This window comes from Idiotropiscis lumnitzeri, chromosome 7, assembly GCF_059441095.1.
Source record: "Idiotropiscis lumnitzeri isolate Australia: NSW breed Sydney's pygmy pipehorse chromosome 7, RoL_Ilum_1.0, whole genome shotgun sequence".
In the NCBI taxonomy this organism is placed as follows: domain Eukaryota; kingdom Metazoa; phylum Chordata; class Actinopteri; order Syngnathiformes; family Syngnathidae; genus Idiotropiscis; species Idiotropiscis lumnitzeri.
The window spans coordinates 14,564,712-14,582,989 of record NC_142397.1 but is presented as its reverse complement, the minus strand read 5'-3'; the positions used below and the strand labels follow the sequence as shown (position 1 = coordinate 14,582,989).

Genomic DNA, 18,278 nt, shown 5'->3' with positions numbered 1-18,278 from the left:
ATAGCGTTTTCTTTTATTTTTTTTTTTCATTTTAGACACATTTTGTTTATTGCGATGGTCTTTGGTTTTGTTTTAGGGTTTCCGACTTTTTATTTATTACGTTGTCCGTGTGCGTGTGTCTGTGTGTGAGTATGTGTGTGTTTTACTATTATTTTTTGTGCACTGTGAGAAGAACTTGAATTTCGTTGTTTTATTACGTTGTACGTTGACATTAATTACATTACATACACTATATCTATCTATCTATCTGTCTATATATCCATCTCTCTCTATATATATATATAAAAAGTCTTCACACAAATATCACACAATACAACAAATTACTAATCCATTTGTGAACAAACTAAAGGCTTAGCATTAGAAAACTCCATATTCTCTTTATTATCATTTTCCCCCCAAAGCAAATCCCAAAGTTGATCTCTGTGTTCATCAAGTTCACAAGTGACAAGGTTGTGGTTCCTCCCTTCTCCCCATAGATATTTGCATTGTGGCCTGCACACCAAAGCAACGGGCTTTTTATTTGTCAGCATGGCCTGCATGTAGCACTGAGGGCACCAGACTGCAATTGTCCACACTCTCCAATCCTGTTATGCAATCCTTTCCCTTTTGAGAACGCACACATAGAGAGCAGACTTGCACAATTGGAGACTTGTATCATCAGTAGACCTACTATAAAAATAGGACAGTGGACATAAAAATGATTTCATTATGACATAATAATAATGTTAGCTAAGGGTTGCCTGTCAGTGTAGCTACTGTACAGTGGCTCAACAACAACGACAAAATTGTAAAATTAAGATTTTCCTATTCACAAAGAAGTCATATTTGCATGTTCCATTTGCTTAGACACCTGTTTGCTTCATGCACTGTAACGTGGCAATGTGCATGAGAGTACAGAGAACATGTTTCACTCACATGAAACATGCATGGAACAGACAATTTTATTATTTTTGTTGAATTTGATGATAAAAGTCTACCTGACAGCAGAACAGAAAAGTACGCCAGTCGCGCAGATTAATTTTACCAAGCATAATGACCATCTTGCCAATAAAAGGTCTTCTGGTTGTTTTCTAGGACATATCTGTCAGTTGTCTTTCAGGTGAATAGTTCGATTTTAGTAGAATGTTGTTTAATTCTACAGTGTTTAACTTAATTCTATACTTATATGACAGGGAAGAAATTCAAATTGTTCAGATTTTAAGGTTTTGCGATAATTTGTCCTAATATACCACATAAGAATACCCATGACTGAAAAAAATTACTTTTAAAATACATTGGATATAAAAAAAAAAAACCTACACACCCATGATCAAACTCCAGATATTTGTAATTTTAAAAATGAGATGAAAATAAATTTAAAATTAGAAATCTTTTCCCAGCATTAATGTGACATGTAGCCTGCAAAACAAAATAAAAAAAAATATTTTCAATAAGGTAGTAAAAATTAAATGACTGAAATAATGTGGTTGCATAAGTGTGCACACCCTCGTATAACTGGGACAAGGCCGCAATCTGAAACTAGCCACATTTGAAACTCCTGTTGAATGCAAGTCAGTACAGACCTACCACCATTTAGAGCATCTCCAATTAATCCAAAATATTAATCTTGTATCCAAGGCCCCAGGCCCGGTTAAGAAAACAGCTCTTAAGCATGATGCTGCCACTGCCATGTTTCCTGTTGGTGATTAGCAGTGTTGTGTTTTGACGAACAAAATTACAATAATGGCCAAAAATGTCAACACTGGTTTCACAGGTCCTAAAATCTCCCAACCACATTTTGGGAAAATCTGTTACAGTCCTCTGAATTATATTGAATCATACGACCCCAAATGTTCGTAACGGGGGTGTGTAGGCTTATTATATACACTGTATAAAGGTTGGCCGCACACACTCATAAACTATTTTTTACAAGGTTGTCAGGGCCTTAGTTAAATTGGCAGATAGTATAACTTCAACCTGAGTCATACTTTGGCATTCATCAGCTTTGTTGTGCAGGACCTTGACTGTGTCACGCTTACAGTTAGCAAGTATGTGAAGATAAAATTGTCTGGAGGTAATCATTTTGGTTTGTAATTGTGTGGGCTTTTTAGATATCTGACTGAGTCAAATGTCACCAAGCAATTCGTCAATGCCAATTTTGCTAAATTCACATTTTAAAATTCACATATATTCACAGTCATTGCTCTAATTGTACTCTTTTGGTATTTGGCTCACTAATTGGCAGTGTAAAACCAAATCGGAGGGCAAAAAGGTTGCGCATTAAAATAAAAATTGTAAACAACAGCAAGCAAAATGATTTTTCAAGCATAAAAGACACCAAGGAATGTAACAACAAGAGTGACATATTTGACAACAAACTTGGGTGGTGGTACAAATTTTGGGACTAATCATAGAATGTGTTTTCGGCTTGAGGTGGGGTAATTATTTGGGAATTAATGAATCCCTCCTTGCTGGTGAAAAAACATTTTAGCACAAGCATGTTTTTTCCTTCACTGAATAGCTCATGTCTTTTCTTCTTCGTTGTTGTGCCTCGGATCTAAACGACAACAACCATACCTCTCTCAGACACACTAGTGAAGGACCGCTAATCATAAATTGAAACAATAAATAGAAATTCTTTGAAATGTTATCACGGTTTCATATCTAATAATGCGTTTACCCTACTTCTCACCCTAACCTCTTACCCATGCAACTGGGATAGACGCCAGCTTCCATTTCATACTGATAAACATTAAAGAAAATGAACAAGTAGTTAAATGAAACACAGGAATCTGTGAGTCAGCTGTTGATGACAAGAAATTTTGGAGAGAACGAGACGCAATAGATACACGTTATAGTTTCAATTGCAAAGAAAAACAAAAAAATAACTTATTTTGTCTGATTTGATGATTTTCTCACAGGCAGAACACCTAAATCAGATTTAATACTTAACAAAAAAACAGATATTATATTTGAAATCAACTTTATTGATCCGTCTAGAACCAAGAGGTATCGGAAAGGAAAAATGGTACTGTCCTACTTAGATCAGTGCCGAAAGAGACGTGGCCAGGACGAGCAGCGATGTGAGTGAAAAACTACGGGGCAGCTGAGCATTGTTGAGGTAATACTCAGCTACTTTTGTGTTGGGGTTTGGCCCGGTGAACCACAGCTGCATGCACCGCTCTGATGTTTTGGAGTGCTTAGTATAAAGGTAGGAGTTAGACCAAATTTGCTCACACATGGATTTAGGCGTTGGGTAGATGTCAGTCCACTTTCTACACTTGCTGCCTTCAGGGCATTGGTTAATACCTGCAACACAGAATGATTTTTATTTTCATTTAGTTTGTCATTATTAACACACAGCAAGTGCACACCACATAAGTTACACTAAATGATATTTTCAGTGAAAAAATGTTGACTTTTAGAGCAAAGGTATGTACAAGTCTTTTTGTTAGGCTTGCGTGTCTATGAGCAAGGGAGCATGACTGAGAAAAAAAAAGTCACATCGGGGATGAGAACACACCTGTGCTCCAGTCCCATCCTTTGTGCCAGTTAGTTTTACATGTCATATCATATTTGCAGTCCTCCCACCAGTCATGGCAATCCTCCATACACAGAGGTACATTCAAGATTCGCTCCTTGCGCCAGCTCTGATCAACCTGCGCACAAAAAATATAGACTAAGTAACATTTGAAAGCATAGTCAACAAGATGATGCATTGCAACATGTAGTACCTAACTTGAGAAAATACAATACAAAACAATAGAACTTTATTTGTATAGCGCATTTCACAACAGCTGGCGCATTCCATATGGTGTAATATAAATTCGCGGGAAATTAGCACACAAACGAAAAGACAAACAATGGACACCAGAAGAACAGCAACAGTCTCAGATTGAGTCGAAAGCTGAAGAATAAAAATGGGACTTCAAACGAGTTTTAAAACGGGACACAGAGGGGGCTTGTCCATTATTTAATGGAAGGCCATTCCATAGTGAAGGACCGGCAACAGAAAAGGCACGACCCCCCTTAGGCTGTCGGTACCTCCAGCAGCATGTGGTCCGCAGAACTGAGGCAGTGGGCAGGTGCGTAGGGGTGGAGGAGCTCGGAGAGGTAAGCTGCTGCGAGGCCATTAAAGATTTAAAGACGTACAGAAGTATCTTAAAGCAACCGCTAAAATGCACTGGGAGACAGTGAAGAGAAGCCAAAATTGGGGTGATGTGATCTGTCTTCAAAGCTCCAGTTAAAAGGCAAACAGCAGCATTTTGGGCCAGTTGGAGGCGCTTGAGGGAGGACTGGCCTAAGGTGAAAGAAGTTGGATCGAACAACAGCACTGATTTGCCGATCTAATTTAAAATCGCTGTCCAATTTAAAACCCAAGCTTTAGACTGCTGGCTTTAGATAAGATGCCAGGGGGCCAAGGTGAACAGGGTTGAAAGTAGAAAGGCCACTGGGACCGAACACCATAACTTCTGTCTTCTTTTCAATGAAATTCAGGAAGTTAAGTGACATCCAGATTTTGATTTCCTCGAGACAGGACAGAAGTAGTCACAAGGAGAGAGCATCTTTTTTGCTCAGCGGGACATAGATCTCACTGTGATCCGCATAGCAGTGGAAGGAAATTCCATGTTTTCGTAAGATAGAACCTAGGGGGAGCAAGCATAACGGATACAGCAAGGGCCCCAAAACGGAACCTTGTGGAACACCATACGACAGAGGGGCAGAGTGGGACTCAGAGCAACCAAGGCGAACAAAAGAAATTATCACATCACATTGCATCACAAATATTAACATGATAATCCTGCCAAGGCTTCGACTTCCTGTCTTCCTTCTCGTTTGTGCCATCTAGGGCCGTCTGTGTGAATTGAACTAACACAAGAATGACAGCACCCACCGCTTGTATCCAGGGCCCTAAGTGTGGCGAGCATTCGTAGAAGCAAGTGTCTTGAATGAAGTGCCTCTTGCACTTGGATCTCATCGCACCACAATGGTCCCAGTTGAAATTGTACAGATAGGAGTTATCTTTGTGAGCTTCAGCAGAGGTATTTGCTGTGCAGCATGCATTGTCGCGCCACGGCGCACACTAAAAGCAAAAGGAACAACACAGTGAGCACTTATTGCGGTTGATAGTCATTGAAAACAGAATAGTTTGTGCAGAATCTGCATTTGTGCCCATCACCTGAAGGTAAAGTTTTCCCTCAGGGCCAGGTTTTACTTTGTGGTGTTCGGCATCCATGCACATGTTGAGTTTGTCTTGAGACAGAGAGCCCCTGGAGAGGGCGAGCAGCAAGACCAGAACAACAACCCACATGGCTCTGCAGCAGAAAGTCACTGGGATCACCAAAAGTAAAGCATACAATGTAAATACTGCTCTGGAAAAAAACAATAACGGAAGAGATTACAGCATACTGGTAATTATCACTTCCTCTGATTTTGCTATTAAGTTATGGTTTAATTTTTTCAAACAACGAGCATTCTAATCCCTACATTTCAATTTTTGTAATTGGGAGTGTTTATGTGCATAAAAGGAAAAATACTTCAAATCTTCTAAAAATGTCAAGTGTTTATTTGGCCTCTTCATTTTTTCCAGAGCTGTATATCGGCTGTATATCTGCTTAGTCTGCATTAACTGCACGTACACTAAATACAATCAGTCCAGCCGAATCTTTCATTTCATGTGAAACACTAATTGAAAATCAGGAATACAATTTTAAAACATGAGCCAAGTAGCATTGACTGTCACTATTATACCTTGCTGATTTTAGACTGGGCACAAATTCTTCATATAATATACTATCATGCTTTGTGTACACTGAGCGAATCATAAATTCCTCATGAATTCCAGTAAAGAGCTTGCTTGCCATCATGACATAACTACTGACAAGTATTAAAAGAGAAGTCACTTTGCCACCCTTAGAAGCATAAACGCAAATAAACAGTCTTGATTTTAGTGTTTAAACACATGTATACCAAAAGAACACACTTGCAAGTAGCAAGAAGTTTGTAGAAAATCCTGCCAATAGACAGTTTAACAATTAAATACAAATATTGATCACCATGCAGTCGTCAAATCACTATCATAAAATGAATATATGGTGCTCACATTTACAGACCGAGCACTCATGGAAACTAAATTAAATAAAACCGGGAGGAGACGGTAGTTTTCACTGATGTATGAAATTGTTCTTTACCTCAACCTCATTGTGGTCGTCTGAAAATTGTTCTGAAGTCGAAGAAACTTCCTGAAAGCACACCTGAGACGAGTAAAAGCTGGAATGTGTGCAAGTGTAACCAAAGATGAGAGCTGGCCCTCTAATAAGAAAAGTTTTCACAACATATGGGTTTCCAAAGTCCAAAGTCTTCTCATTGTTGTGTGTATGTGTGAGTGCGCGGGCGTGATTGTAGGAAAGAAGGCGCGTGATAATGGATTTATTACGTCTACATGTGAGGTAGTTTAGTCTTATCTCAAGGTTAGTCCACTGTATACACATTATAAAGGCAAGATGACCTAAGAATTAAAGTTAAGATTAGTTAAAGGGGTCATATGATGGTCGTTTCAGTTTTTAATGTTTTTTTTGTACAAATATAGGTGTCTTTGGAATTGGGCCACTAATCAAGTGTGAAATTAGAAAAAACAAATAAATATTCTTTAGCTGCTTATCTATGAAAATGTTTCCGGCAGCGAGTCGTTTCAAGTTTTGCAAATTTTTTTAGCGATATTTCTTATTGTCCAGCAATATCCTCGATATTATAATGTGCATTTTGTAGAATATGGAAGGTAATATACAGCAAATATCTTTATTTAGAAACAGATTTTATACAAGAACAACAGCCAGGGGGAGACAATGTTAAGAAACCGAGAAAATTACACTTCGAAAATATTATAAAGATTACATGAATGCAGTCTTCTGTCCGTTCACATTTGAAGATTATTTCAATAGTTTTGATATATTGTTTACAACATACAAAATTAGGTCTCTGCTTAATATGTCTACGTATGCCATTTAGCACAAAATATAATACGATTGATAATGTAACGATTTTTTATCCACAGCTAGGTCGTTATTGAAGCCAAACAATACATTTTCAAAACAAAGGGAAAACCATGGCTCTAAAATAACGAAAATAATATGAAACGTAAATTGAGAAAATTTCGCGATTTTTCTTGCCTCTTGGGTCCATGACCGAAGCGGTAACCTCAGCACGACGACATCCAACCGGAAATAGTCGGACGTCGTTTGGTGAACACCCCTAACTTCCGATATGTTTGTTTTGAATTTCAGAAAGTGTTTGCAGGCCAAATAACATAACAAGTGGGCGGTAACGCTATTAATGTATTGATCTTTATTTGTTTAGATTGGTGTTGTCGTTTATTACTGTTAATAAGGAAAAATAAGTTGGTAAACTTGCTTTTAATGCCTCGTTAGTGGCATCCAAGCACAGGTTTGCTGATCTGTTTGGTGTGCTTGTTCCGAAGCCGGTATGTCCACGCTGTTCCCGTCCTTGTTTCCTCGAATAACCGAGTCTTTGTGGTTCAACTTGGACCGACCTTGTGTGGATGAGACGGAGTTGCAGCAGCAGGAACAGCAGCATCAAACCTGGGTAACGTACAGCCACGTTGAAGGATTGCAATTGGCGTTTTGACAAGCACTATTTAGGATGCTGAGCGTCAGTTCTTTGCATCTACCCATCCCACACACCGCATATGAATGTATGTTATAGATTGCAATGGAACAACTGACAAATATATATCATGATGAATTGAAAGACGCTGTAACTTGATGTTTGTGAATTTGTGCTATCCCTTATACGATGTTCTTGTAGTGTGAATATTTTAATCCTTTTTGCCTCAAATTTCCCCATTGTGGGACTAATAAAGGACATCTTTATCTTTATCTTAGTTGCAGAGCATTGCTGAGAAGGACAACAATCAACTACCAATTGGGAAAACAATTTTTGAGGTATTTTATTTTTGTCCAATATGTAACACCAACCTTCATTATCTTTATTCCAAGAAAATATTTGTATTCTCAATGAGACAGATTTGTACATGAAGCATGTGGCGAAAATAAAATATATAAAAACAGCCATTGTTCATAACTGACTTCACCTGAAGGAGAAGGCATATCCTTTCTGCGAAAGCTCGCGTCAAATAAACCAGTTAGTCTCAAAGGTGCCACCTCTGTCTTATTTATTATACGTTGTCTCACTGCTGTTGCACTATAATACAATAATAATAATTTTTAAACATCCTAATAATTTACACAGGTTCCACACAATTATATTTAATTAGAGTTGGATAGTATTTTAGTGGTCATTAACTTTATATGTATTTGTGTCATGAGATCTGGAAGAAAAGATAGAGGTGGGAGTCAACATTATTTAATATACCGTAGATATAAATAATAGCAACACAGTGCTGTAGCAGTGACCACTACATACTACATCTTACAACGTCATGTAATTTAAGCTTTAGGTGCTGTCCTTACTACACGAAAGGCGTCCGTGAATGCAGTGGTATTAGTGGTAATTCATAATGTTTCATCATCAGTACTTTGTCCTATCTGTACTCTTCAAACACAACTGTATTTCTGTGCCTTTTTTTACCATGTGCATTAACTGGGTGCAGGGAGGAGGATACGAGGAGGAGGAAGAGGAAGACGATGAAGATGAGGAGGACAGTGAAGAGGACTCTGAAGATGAAGAAGACATGCAGGACATGGATGAAATGAATGATTACAACGAGTCACCCGATGACGGCGAGATCAATGAGGTGTTTCCATACGTTATTATGCACATTATAGATCTTACATACTGTAATAATTTATTTAGGGAATTCACCCATTGTAGAAACACATTTTCTCATTTTTTTTCTTTGTTTCTACTTGTCAGGTGGACATGGAAGGACAAGACCAAGATCAAGACCAATGGATGATATGACGTTTCTCTACGAGAGCAGTAGCTAGCTACACTTGATAATGTTGACATACAGCATGTAGCCACAAAATTCCGTACATTTGCAGATTATAATGAGATCTAAAAAAATAATGAGATCTAAAAAAAAAAAAGAGGCATTAATTTCACATAATGTGGTTGCAGGGCTCTACAGTATTTTCCAATATCTTTGTGACCACATTATTGTTATGCTCGCAATACAGTGTACAGGTGTACCTAATATTGTGGCTGCTGAGTGTATTTCAACAGTAAATACACGGCTAAGTTAATGAATCTGCTATGATAGCAGGACAAAGGCTCTAAAGTAAGACTTTAATTGCTGTCTATCTTGTATTGTTTTACATGATTCGATATTCAGATTTTTTTTGTGAAAATTTAATCCTTCGAATGCAGTGTTGTGTAAAACAGCAGCTTTTGGATTTCACACCCATCCCATGAGTCATATAGCTTTGAGATATATATTGCCTGACATTGCTTCCTGTAAAAGTTGCTCCTGGTACAAAGTTCCTCACCGGGGGGTTTAGTTTTTCTTGTATTACAGAACATGCTTTTTTGACAAATCTCACCAGTTAACCTTGACTTTGTCATATTGTTTGCCATTTGTCATCTGTTAGTTTCTACCCTGATAATTCATTTATTTCTCAATCGGCTATGACACTTGTTACTCATGGAGATGCATCATAAACAAAAATGTTGCAGCAAACATAACTTTGACCATTTCAGCTTTGTTTTGTTGCATGTATTATAAATTCACTTTGGACATTAAATTTTTTTATTAAAAAAATATTGAACATATTGTATCTTTTTGGAGGATTTTCAAAGCAGCTAATGGAAAATACCATTAACATCTGTAAAAATAGGATTTTTACTTTAACATTTTGTATCACTTTTTTATTTCCAACAAAAAGGATGGAAAAGTAAGTGAGGCTGAAAAGCAGATGGAGAGACATTGCAGTGAGGCAACTTGAGTTAATGAGCAACAGGTCACAAACATGGCTGTAAAAACAGCATTTTGAGGCAGCAATTTTTAGCCTTAACATGTACAAGCATTCACAAATCTGGAGCTGCAAATCTGACATTTTGCAAAGATTGTTTAAAAAGCAGGCGTGATTGACAGTATGGGTTCAAGACACTTGACGACATTTTGCCGTGCCCTCCACAAAAGCTAGTTAGAACTTTACTGGTGCAGAACTTGCTGGTTGTCCTTTGTTTGAGATTTGCGGAAGACCTAACACTGAGACGCCCAATTTATTTCATTGTGTCCACCAGCAACATACTCAATCAATGCTTGTCATTCAAACAACTTATTATTAATTTATATATTTTAAATCTGCTGCTCTCAATAGTAGTCTACTTAATCCCTTGATACACCAGTTCTGCCATCCCATCCCTGATACCCTTGCTGTACTCCAATGTGGCACGGTGGATTTTCCACTCATACAAGCCGCTCTTACGAATGTGTCTAAGAAATTTGGGGGCGCCAGGAAACAACACGTTGTCAGCCAGAATTATCGATCCTTTCCCGAGCAGACCAGAACCTTCCAACATCTGCAACACCATCAAATCAACAAATATAGATTTAGTAATACGTTTTGCAAAAGCACAAATACATTTAATGATCTTGTCAAAACACATCCCAGGGGTCATCAATAAATAGATCTTATTTTTCTATCCGCTTATTATTTAGCTCATCCATCCATCTATTTAACATCCCTAATAAGGGTCATGGGTGAGCTGGGGCCTATCTTCGCTGTCTTTGGGCAAGAGGTTGTCTGTCAATCGCAGTTTAATGTATAGTAGTGTTTGACTGCATTGGACCTCCACTCATGAGATATGCATTCAACCTATATTTAATTAAATACACTACAAAGGCAAGATATTCAATGTTCAAACTGCTAAACTTTGATTTTAGCAAATAATTATTAACTTGACATTTTATGACTGTAACACGTTCCAAAAAAATTGAACAGTGTTATGTTTACCACTATGTTAGATCAGCTTTTCTTTTAACAACATTAAAAGAAAAATCAATAAACATTTGGGAACTGAGGACACTAATTGTTCAAGCTTTATAGGTGGCATTCTTGCTTGATGTAAAGTTTCAGGCAATTAAGAATGTCTTTTTCAAAAGCATCTATTTAAAAACAAACATTAATGTAACCAGTTTCGTGTAAAAAAAATAAATTAAAAAAAATCAACAATGCTTTTTGCGACTGGTATCATATATAATTGGATTTTTTATGTATTTATTAATTTGGACTTTTTTTACAGTAACTTGGTAATGCGCAAGTATGAATTATTAATGTAAGATGTTCAATATTGTTCAAGATCTGGGCCTTAAGAAATTATCCTGAACTGTATCTCTTTCACTTTTAACTGAGGACCATTTGTGAATATGAGCATGAAAGTGGAGTATCTTGCATTGCACCAAATTAAATTCCAGAACATTGTGACTTGGGTCAGTGTAATCTTAGACAGGAATTCAACTGCTCACATGACTTTAACTTGGTCAGAGTGACTCAGGGGGAAAAAAAAGGTCTTGATGTCATCCTGTACTTTTATTATTTGGAAGACTAAGGTTTGCAGAATGTTTACAAAACTGCTTGCATGTGTAAAGATGTAATACTATAATCCACGACCAAGCCATCAGTTTGTTGTGGCAAGGCACGGTTTTATAATTTGTTGCAGCTACAGTACCTGCAGATCAGCACAGTAGCATTTTTTCCAGTGGTCCATGAAGACCAAATCAAGCCTCTCCAAACCGAAGTCAGACCGCAAGCGTTGGATGACTTCATCTGAAGGATTCACAATCAGCTCTACCTAATTAATGAGAAACACGGCTACAGTGTACACATCTAACTTGCAAAGGTCAATGTATGTACAGATCAAATTATGTAATATTAAGAAACCATGATTGCATCTCTCACTGTGTCATCGTCAAAGCCTGCCAGGCGGATGATTTTCTCCGCTATGGTAGCATTCCTCTGGTCCATCTCAACGCTGTAGATCCTGGCGCCAAGGGGAAGAGCCCGGGCCATACGCACAGTGCTGTAACCACAGTGGGTTCCCAACTCCAGGATTGTCAGAGGACTCTGCTCCATCAACAGCCGGTCCAGGATCTTTCCTACTCACGAGGGATGCAGGTAGAAACACCAGAATGACAAACTCGCCATCAGAATCATTCTAAAAATAATAATTAAAAAGATAATAATGCTCACATTTCAGGTTAACATACTACTCTGCTCACCCTTTTTCGGTCCAATGTTACTGATGTATTCCACCCTGCTGCACCACTCATCAAAAGTGTCCAGGATGCTGTCAGGATCCCCAGGTGTGGCATGAGTGAGAACATACTGGTAGGCCCGCTCCTCACGGCTCAGACCAGTGACACAGTCCTTCCAAAGGCGGACCAGGACCGCTCGGTAGAATAATGCAAAGTAGAAACGGTATCGGATGAGCAGCGTCAGCAGGAGGGGGAGGAAAGCCAATGCAATGGCAGGGGACACCATCCTAGTATCCACACACCTGCATATCACAGGTTTCAATCAATCATTTATGAAAAATTAAGGGAATAATTAAGTATAAGGAAGGAAAAGTAGGATTTTATGCTGTTATGGAGTTATGAAGTGTACAGAATACTAACAGAATTCATCAACAATAAAAGTAATAGCGAGAGTTGAAATGAGTATATCCTGATTTACAAACTCGATAGTGTGTATCGATACAAAACAGCATTGATGCTCACAATAAAATAGAGCATGGGACAAGTCTGAGGTTGCCATGGTGATGTCATGTCGCAGCTCTGTTCTTACAAGGCAGTGAATTATCCAGGTGATATTAAAGTGTTAATTTGAGGTTACATGAGCACATTCTGTTCAAAAAGAGGGTAACGCAAACCTCAATGCATGTGTGTTGTACAGTGTTTTTTTTTCTTGTCAGTGCTCCATTCGCAACGTATTTGCCACCCAATTCTACTAATCTGGGATTGACTGGATAAATCAAAATGAATATTATTTCTTGCCAAAATTAAATTAATCATTCCAAATTGTGTTAAAAATTACTATCAATATTTGTTTGTCATCATACTTAATGTGTTATTGTAAAAATCGAATTAATCACTTGATTGTGATTCCTTTTGTCGTTTCATAACAGAAACAGACACAAATTTACTGAAAAGCTGCTGGAGTATCCTTCACATCAGTGAACAGAACCCCAATTGGCATACGGTAGTCTATTACATAATTTATTTATTATAAACATCAACTAATCTATTATCTGACTCATACAAACTTGTCAATTAAAATGTGTATCTCGTCTATGTGGCACAAGGAGATATTCTGACGGAATTCTGTCACATAGATAAAAACATTTACCAGATGAAAATGCACCACAAGTAAAACTGACACTCACCTAGTTTCTGGAAAATCTTGTTACAAATAATGAGCTCAGAAGCTGAGACAAATACAGTTAGATGCAAGTGTGTTTACTGCATGTGTGTGTAGTGTAAGTGAAGGTTGGAGACCTGAAGCTATGAATTATTTAAGCATGCCGTTCATGTGTTTGTCCAGTAATCGTTTACAACAGGCACTAAAACTAGAAATACCAAGTGCATTATCGCCAAATGATATTTTTCATCAAGATCAAATTGAGACACCTAATGTTTATTTTTGAACCAGACAGCAAGAAAGAAGCATTGTCACGTTTGCCACATGAGACAAAGTGAAGCAGACGTTTGATGGATCAAGTTAACAGTAGCAGGTGTGTATATCCACGTTTTACTCCGAGTCAAGTTTCCCACTTTGCTTAGTCAATATGGAAGGTTTAAGAAAAATACGACATTTACCGGCAGCAACCCTCATTTGTGGACTATTGTAAATGCAAGAAGTTACACGAAGATGTTCCCAAATCTACAAAATAAGACATACAATTGACAAAAATGATTATGAAATGCAAAAAGCATAACAATACACTGCATAAAACTGTTTATGCATATTTCTGTTTAGTTGTCATTTGTTGATTTGTTCAATTACTGCACGTGTTAATGACACAACAATATTACGAGTGTTTCATTATGCCTTAATATGTATGAATGCATATACTGTGCAATGAGAAGGTTTTTGTATTACTGTGTGACTACGTTATTGTGTCAAAGGTTCAACACTACCCTGTTTGACACCAATTAAAAAAAAAACACAACAAATTATAAGATTATAACAACTTTGTTACTGAATGTACACTATTTAGATATCCGATGTAGGCATGTGAAGCATTTGAAAGGTGACTGCTCAACTCTTTTGTGGGAAATGTAAACCATTGTAAAATCTGTCAAGTGAAGACGCGTGCCATACACAAGTCTATTTCATTATTCCCTGCACCATTAAAAAAAAATAAAAGATCTGTCCAGGAGCTTGAGCCAATTAGCACCGTTCAAAAGGTTTTGGGGGATCATTCATGAAGCAAGTTGTCAGAATGCAAAGTCTTTTCACACTTCTTTATCACAAGTGCTTAAAAGTCTGTGCGTGGCTGATTCATTTAGTTATTTAGAGACTCTTGGTGAACTACTAATTGGTTAAAGACCGAATGGCTACAGGTCAGGACAGGTTTGTTTCAGAAGTCCCCTGATGAACTTCTTCAGATCTTTGTCGCCTCGAATCCAGCGCACCAGCCGTGTCAAAACCAGCCTTCCCTCCTCAGCCCGAGCCAGTGCCAAATACCATCCAGGCAGGAACCCGTTCACCTTTGTGTCCTTGACCTCCTCGCCTAAAACATAATCTTTTTTGTCTGCTGAGTCCAAGCCGGGACACGCACAAGTGCCTCCTTCCTGCAGCCACAGAGCATTGTGGGCGACGGCGCCTCCAATCCCCGCTCTCTCCGCACCTCCCCCTGCCCACCTCAGAATGCGGCTTCGGGCTAAAGGCACCAGCTGAAGGTCTCCTCCCACTGTTGACACACTGCCCAGACGCATCTTGAATGCTGCGACAGAGACAAAATGTGTGATTTCAGGCACATTGTAAAACAAACAACACGTCATGTGGACAAGACACAAAGATTTTATTTTTATTATGGTCTGCTATGTTATAGTATCCCATCATCTCTTTCCTCACCATATGGACTTTGACAAAAGCTGTCCTGAATATCAGTCTCACCCTCGGCTGCCAGACTGCAGGCATCACAAATGACACTTCCTGGGTATTGAAAAGAGAGATTATACGTTTGAGTCTGCAGAGGTGTAAGTCTGGAAGCAAGAAATACAAACTTTAAAGACACATGAGGTGCTTGATAGAAAATAGAACATCAAATAGTAAAGTCTTTCTGACATACATATAATCTCTATCTTCTGTCCCCAGTGAATAGCGAGGAAACACTGTACTGCATTTTTGTATAGTATTAAGGATTTCTATAATGGCAATGTGATAGCGGTAATGGTGGCATTAAGAGGTGGATTTCATTGGCTACATCCACACTGAAGGCCCGCCACTGCACCCTATCATACAACATAACTGTCCCGAAACAAGATCAATCTCGACGAAGCTGACAATAGGGCACACAAGTCAATTGAATGTGTCTTACTAATAACATTTTTATCCACTACAAGTGATGTTTTTGGCCCATTAGAACACAACAAAACATTATCAGCTAATTACCTACACTAGGCCCAATCAGTAGGCCTGCGTCACACTCGTAGTCGCCTGATGTTGGACTCGATTAGAATCAGAATCAGAATGCCCTTTATTATTTAATCAAATGGCTTTTAAGGAACGCTGATTGAGCCGTAATTTGATATATCTGATATTCATCTGAAAGCCCGTTTACTAGTATGTAATTACTAGTATTAGTACAACTATGTTAATGTTGAGACAAAACTGTTCATTAGTTGACAACTGTGTGCTACTAGTAAAACACATGTCCCACTAGGGTAATGAATTTTCTTACTCGTGAGGAAAGCGTATGGTTGCAGTTTTGAATGACTGGGCAATGTCAATTGATTTTTTTGTCTGCCTGTTTAGACAGTACAGCACATGGAAAAACATCCCTAAAAGGAAAAAATGAACGTTGAAAAAATATTTATGGATAGCTGAATACGCAGGTGACGAACTTTGAGTATGTTTGGTTTACCTAAACCTGAAAAAAAAAAGCACAACATGGATTTTTTTTCTCGCAGCATACAATAATATTACTGTGTAGACAATAAATTTTGTCCAGAACATTTTACTTTCAAAGACTACATTTGGTCCCAGAGTCAAATTTGACAAAATCATTCAGCGTAAGGTTTTCTGAGTAAATTTTACCCTGAATATTTTGAGTGAGTTTATCTATCCCTGCCCTATATATCCTAAGGTATGTTTGCAATCGAGTTGTGCTGTGACGTTTTCAATCGTGCTGGATTCAGTGTTGTTGTGTCATTATTTGAAAGGTTACAAGTCCAGTAGCACACAAACCTTTGAGCGCCTCCTCGTGGGTGACCTCCTCCATGGTCCGCGCATCCTGCTGCCCACTCACAGGGATGCAGAGTTGTGTCCCGCGTGGAAAGCGGCTGCAATTGAACATTTCGGGCCAGGGGAAGCCGAAGGCGCTCATGACGGGGACGCAGTGGTCGCGCACGGCTTCGCACAGGGTCCTGCACGGGCTAACGGGCCCGCTGTAGTCCGGCACGCAAACCGGGGCGAACAAGGAGCACAAGAACTTTTTGGTGTCCCCGTGACACAGCTTGGAGACCAGCGGCAGCCAGGCGGCAGACTGCTGCTGGGCCTCCCGCAGGGTGTCGTGGCCCAGTAGGTTCGGCAGCCTCATATGCCGGTAGCCGATGCCGTGGCACAGAGACAGGGTGCTCGGTATGGGCTTGCACACCGAGCGAACCGACGAACTGAAGCCAAGAGACGGTGGTCCAAGGTGGGCAGGAGCTTGAACGTCAGACGCCAGAGAAACTCCGAGCGTCAAAACAAACAAGAGCACTCTCCTCATGGTGGTGGTTTTCGTCCTTGCACCAACTAAACGTGAGTTCCACCGCGCTTGGAAGATCTTTGCTGCCTGCTCCCTCCCCTTTATCGGTGGGCGTAAATAAAGGATAAGGTGTGGAGGAAACTGGAGGGAAAACAAGAGGACAGACGCCTGCTAATCATCAGCCCCCACCCCAAAAGGTTTGGTGTCTGCAGCCAGGTTGTCTGCAGGCTGCCCAATTGTCTTGGTGCATTTATGTCCAATTAAAAAAGTTGTGAAAATGTCATATGGAGTTTAAAGTAAAGTTACGAAGTGTAGAGCAAAACATTACACTACTTCGTGTATTGTTCCTTTATTTGTTGTTAGTGTAAAATGCTGTTTCTTTGTGCACGGATGTGAAAAGCAAACACACAAAAAAACAACACGGTGAAATTTTAACTAAAATAAATTCATGCATGCATTATCCCTTGACTGGGTGAGAGGTGGGGTACACCCTGGACTGGCTGTTCGCTCGCGTATTGCCGGACTCTTAAAAAGAGTCACAAATAAAATGCAGGGGGGAGAATAATTAAAATGATTTGTTATGAAAAAGTAAAACAAAACTGCGAAAAATAGAGTGTTCCAGAAGTGGACAAAATATGAGCATATTTGCAAAATACATGCTCTAAATATATTTAATTTGTCAGAATAAATTTCTCAATGCTCGATTATATATCAGATCCACGATTCTAACCCAACAAAAGTGTCAAACAACAAAGTAACCACATACTGTGATTTTTTTTTTCCGTTGCAAAGGACTCTCTTGCATAAAAAATATCATTCAAGGTCGGCAGAAAATTGCTGAAACAACATTTAGCGCAAGAAATATTTTTGTGCATTTTTTGCATAAAAAAATCAACTCACTCAAAATGTCAATATTGAGGTCCTATGTTTGTCATGCATATCAGTCCAATCCGCAAAAATATATTAGGCCTTTTGAGGTAATATAGGGCAGTATAACATCCAGTGTAAGCGCATCTATGCCACATCAGCCATCTATTGGTAATTTTATAATACAATACAATACAATACAAGACAACTTTATTTATGTAGCACATTTCATAACAATTTAAAACAACAGTAGATCCCCACATACTTGTGGTTCAGTATGCGCTGTATCTAATATTCACAGATTTTTTAATTCTTTTTTGTCCAAATTAGTTTTTTATATTCTAGCTCCTCCCAGATCTTCCTGTTTTTTTTTTTCATTTTTTTCCCCATTTCCCACCCATTTTTGAACAACATTATGAATGTTGATAAGCGTTTTTTGCCAAATGTTTTGGGGTTGGAAAAAATAAAAATAAAATTTTTTTTTTAAAGCAACCAAAGGGCCACTCAGAGTGTAGTCGCATGTAGTGGCCAGTTGA

General features: G+C 38.7%; 4 protein-coding genes across 6 annotated transcripts; 1 reads left to right on the top strand and 3 right to left on the bottom strand.

Annotated features, from left to right (window-relative positions):
- Positions 1–361: 361 nt before the first annotated feature.
- On the bottom strand, positions 362–6,567 carry folr (folate receptor). Of its 3 annotated transcripts, none has more exons than XM_088300043.1 (5): positions 5,159–5,310; positions 4,874–5,062; positions 3,503–3,638; positions 3,217–3,288; positions 362–603 (listed from the first exon to the last, which is right to left on the bottom strand). In XM_088300043.1, exons 1-5 carry the CDS (start codon positions 5,288–5,290, stop codon positions 524–526), a joined length of 609 nt encoding a protein of 202 aa, XP_088156169.1. In that variant the 5' UTR covers positions 5,291–5,310; the 3' UTR covers positions 362–523. The 3 variants fall into 3 exon arrangements, with proteins under 3 accessions (XP_088156169.1, XP_088156168.1, XP_088156167.1); XM_088300042.1 differs by lacking the exon at positions 362–603 and adding an exon at positions 6,171–6,567 and having other exon boundaries at positions 2,946–3,288; XM_088300041.1 differs by lacking the exon at positions 362–603 and adding an exon at positions 6,171–6,540 and having other exon boundaries at positions 2,946–3,288; positions 5,159–5,294.
- A 626-nt stretch (positions 6,568–7,193) lies between these two features.
- On the top strand, positions 7,194–9,729 carry anapc15 (anaphase promoting complex subunit 15). Its single transcript, XM_088300044.1, has 4 exons — positions 7,194–7,581; positions 7,881–7,940; positions 8,609–8,752; positions 8,872–9,729. The coding sequence occupies exons 1-4, from the start codon at positions 7,462–7,464 to the stop codon at positions 8,917–8,919; spliced, it is 372 nt and encodes a 123-aa protein (XP_088156170.1). The 5' UTR covers positions 7,194–7,461; the 3' UTR covers positions 8,920–9,729.
- A 555-nt stretch (positions 9,730–10,284) lies between these two features.
- Positions 10,285–12,443, bottom strand: tomt (transmembrane O-methyltransferase). Its single transcript, XM_088301447.1, has 4 exons — positions 12,182–12,443; positions 11,862–12,058; positions 11,632–11,754; positions 10,285–10,482 (listed from the first exon to the last, which is right to left on the bottom strand). Exons 1-4 carry the CDS (start codon positions 12,441–12,443, stop codon positions 10,285–10,287), a joined length of 780 nt encoding a protein of 259 aa, XP_088157573.1.
- Positions 12,444–13,574: 1,131 nt separating this feature from the next.
- sfrp2l (secreted frizzled-related protein 2 like) lies at positions 13,575–16,970 on the bottom strand. Its single transcript, XM_088300952.1, has 3 exons — positions 16,374–16,970; positions 15,039–15,119; positions 13,575–14,907 (listed from the first exon to the last, which is right to left on the bottom strand). The coding sequence occupies exons 1-3, from the start codon at positions 16,894–16,896 to the stop codon at positions 14,519–14,521; spliced, it is 993 nt and encodes a 330-aa protein (XP_088157078.1). The 5' UTR covers positions 16,897–16,970; the 3' UTR covers positions 13,575–14,518.
- Positions 16,971–18,278: the final 1,308 nt, after the last annotated feature.

Excerpts from the sequence above, each read along its gene's own strand:
- folr (XM_088300041.1), bottom strand. Across the intron at positions 5,063-5,158 it reads AGGGAAAACTTTACCTTCAG|TGTGCGCCGTGGCGCGACAA; the intron begins GTGATGGGCACA and ends TTTTGCTTTTAG. Across the intron at positions 3,289-3,502 it reads AGGATGGGACTGGAGCACAG|GTATTAACCAATGCCCTGAA; the intron begins GTGTGTTCTCAT and ends TCTGTGTTGCAG.
- anapc15 (XM_088300044.1), top strand. The coding sequence starts at position 7,462 with ATGTCCACGCTGTTCCCGTCCTTGTTTCCTCGAATAACCGAGTCTTTG. Across the intron at positions 7,582-7,880 it reads AACAGCAGCATCAAACCTGG|TTGCAGAGCATTGCTGAGAA; the intron begins GTAACGTACAGC and ends TCTTTATCTTAG. Across the intron at positions 7,941-8,608 it reads TTGGGAAAACAATTTTTGAG|GGAGGAGGATACGAGGAGGA; the intron begins GTATTTTATTTT and ends AACTGGGTGCAG.
- tomt (XM_088301447.1), bottom strand. The coding sequence starts at position 12,443 with ATGGTGTCCCCTGCCATTGCATTGGCTTTCCTCCCCCTCCTGCTGACG. Across the intron at positions 12,059-12,181 it reads TAACATTGGACCGAAAAAGG|GAAAGATCCTGGACCGGCTG; the intron begins GTGAGCAGAGTA and ends CCTCGTGAGTAG. Across the intron at positions 10,483-11,631 it reads GCTACTGTGCTGATCTGCAG|ATGTTGGAAGGTTCTGGTCT; the intron begins GTACTGTAGCTG and ends ATGGTGTTGCAG.
- sfrp2l (XM_088300952.1), bottom strand. The coding sequence starts at position 16,896 with ATGAGGAGAGTGCTCTTGTTTGTTTTGACGCTCGGAGTTTCTCTGGCG. Across the intron at positions 15,120-16,373 it reads CCACGAGGAGGCGCTCAAAG|GAAGTGTCATTTGTGATGCC; the intron begins GTTTGTGTGCTA and ends TTCAATACCCAG. Across the intron at positions 14,908-15,038 it reads CTTTTGTCAAAGTCCATATG|CATTCAAGATGCGTCTGGGC; the intron begins GTGAGGAAAGAG and ends TCTCTGTCGCAG.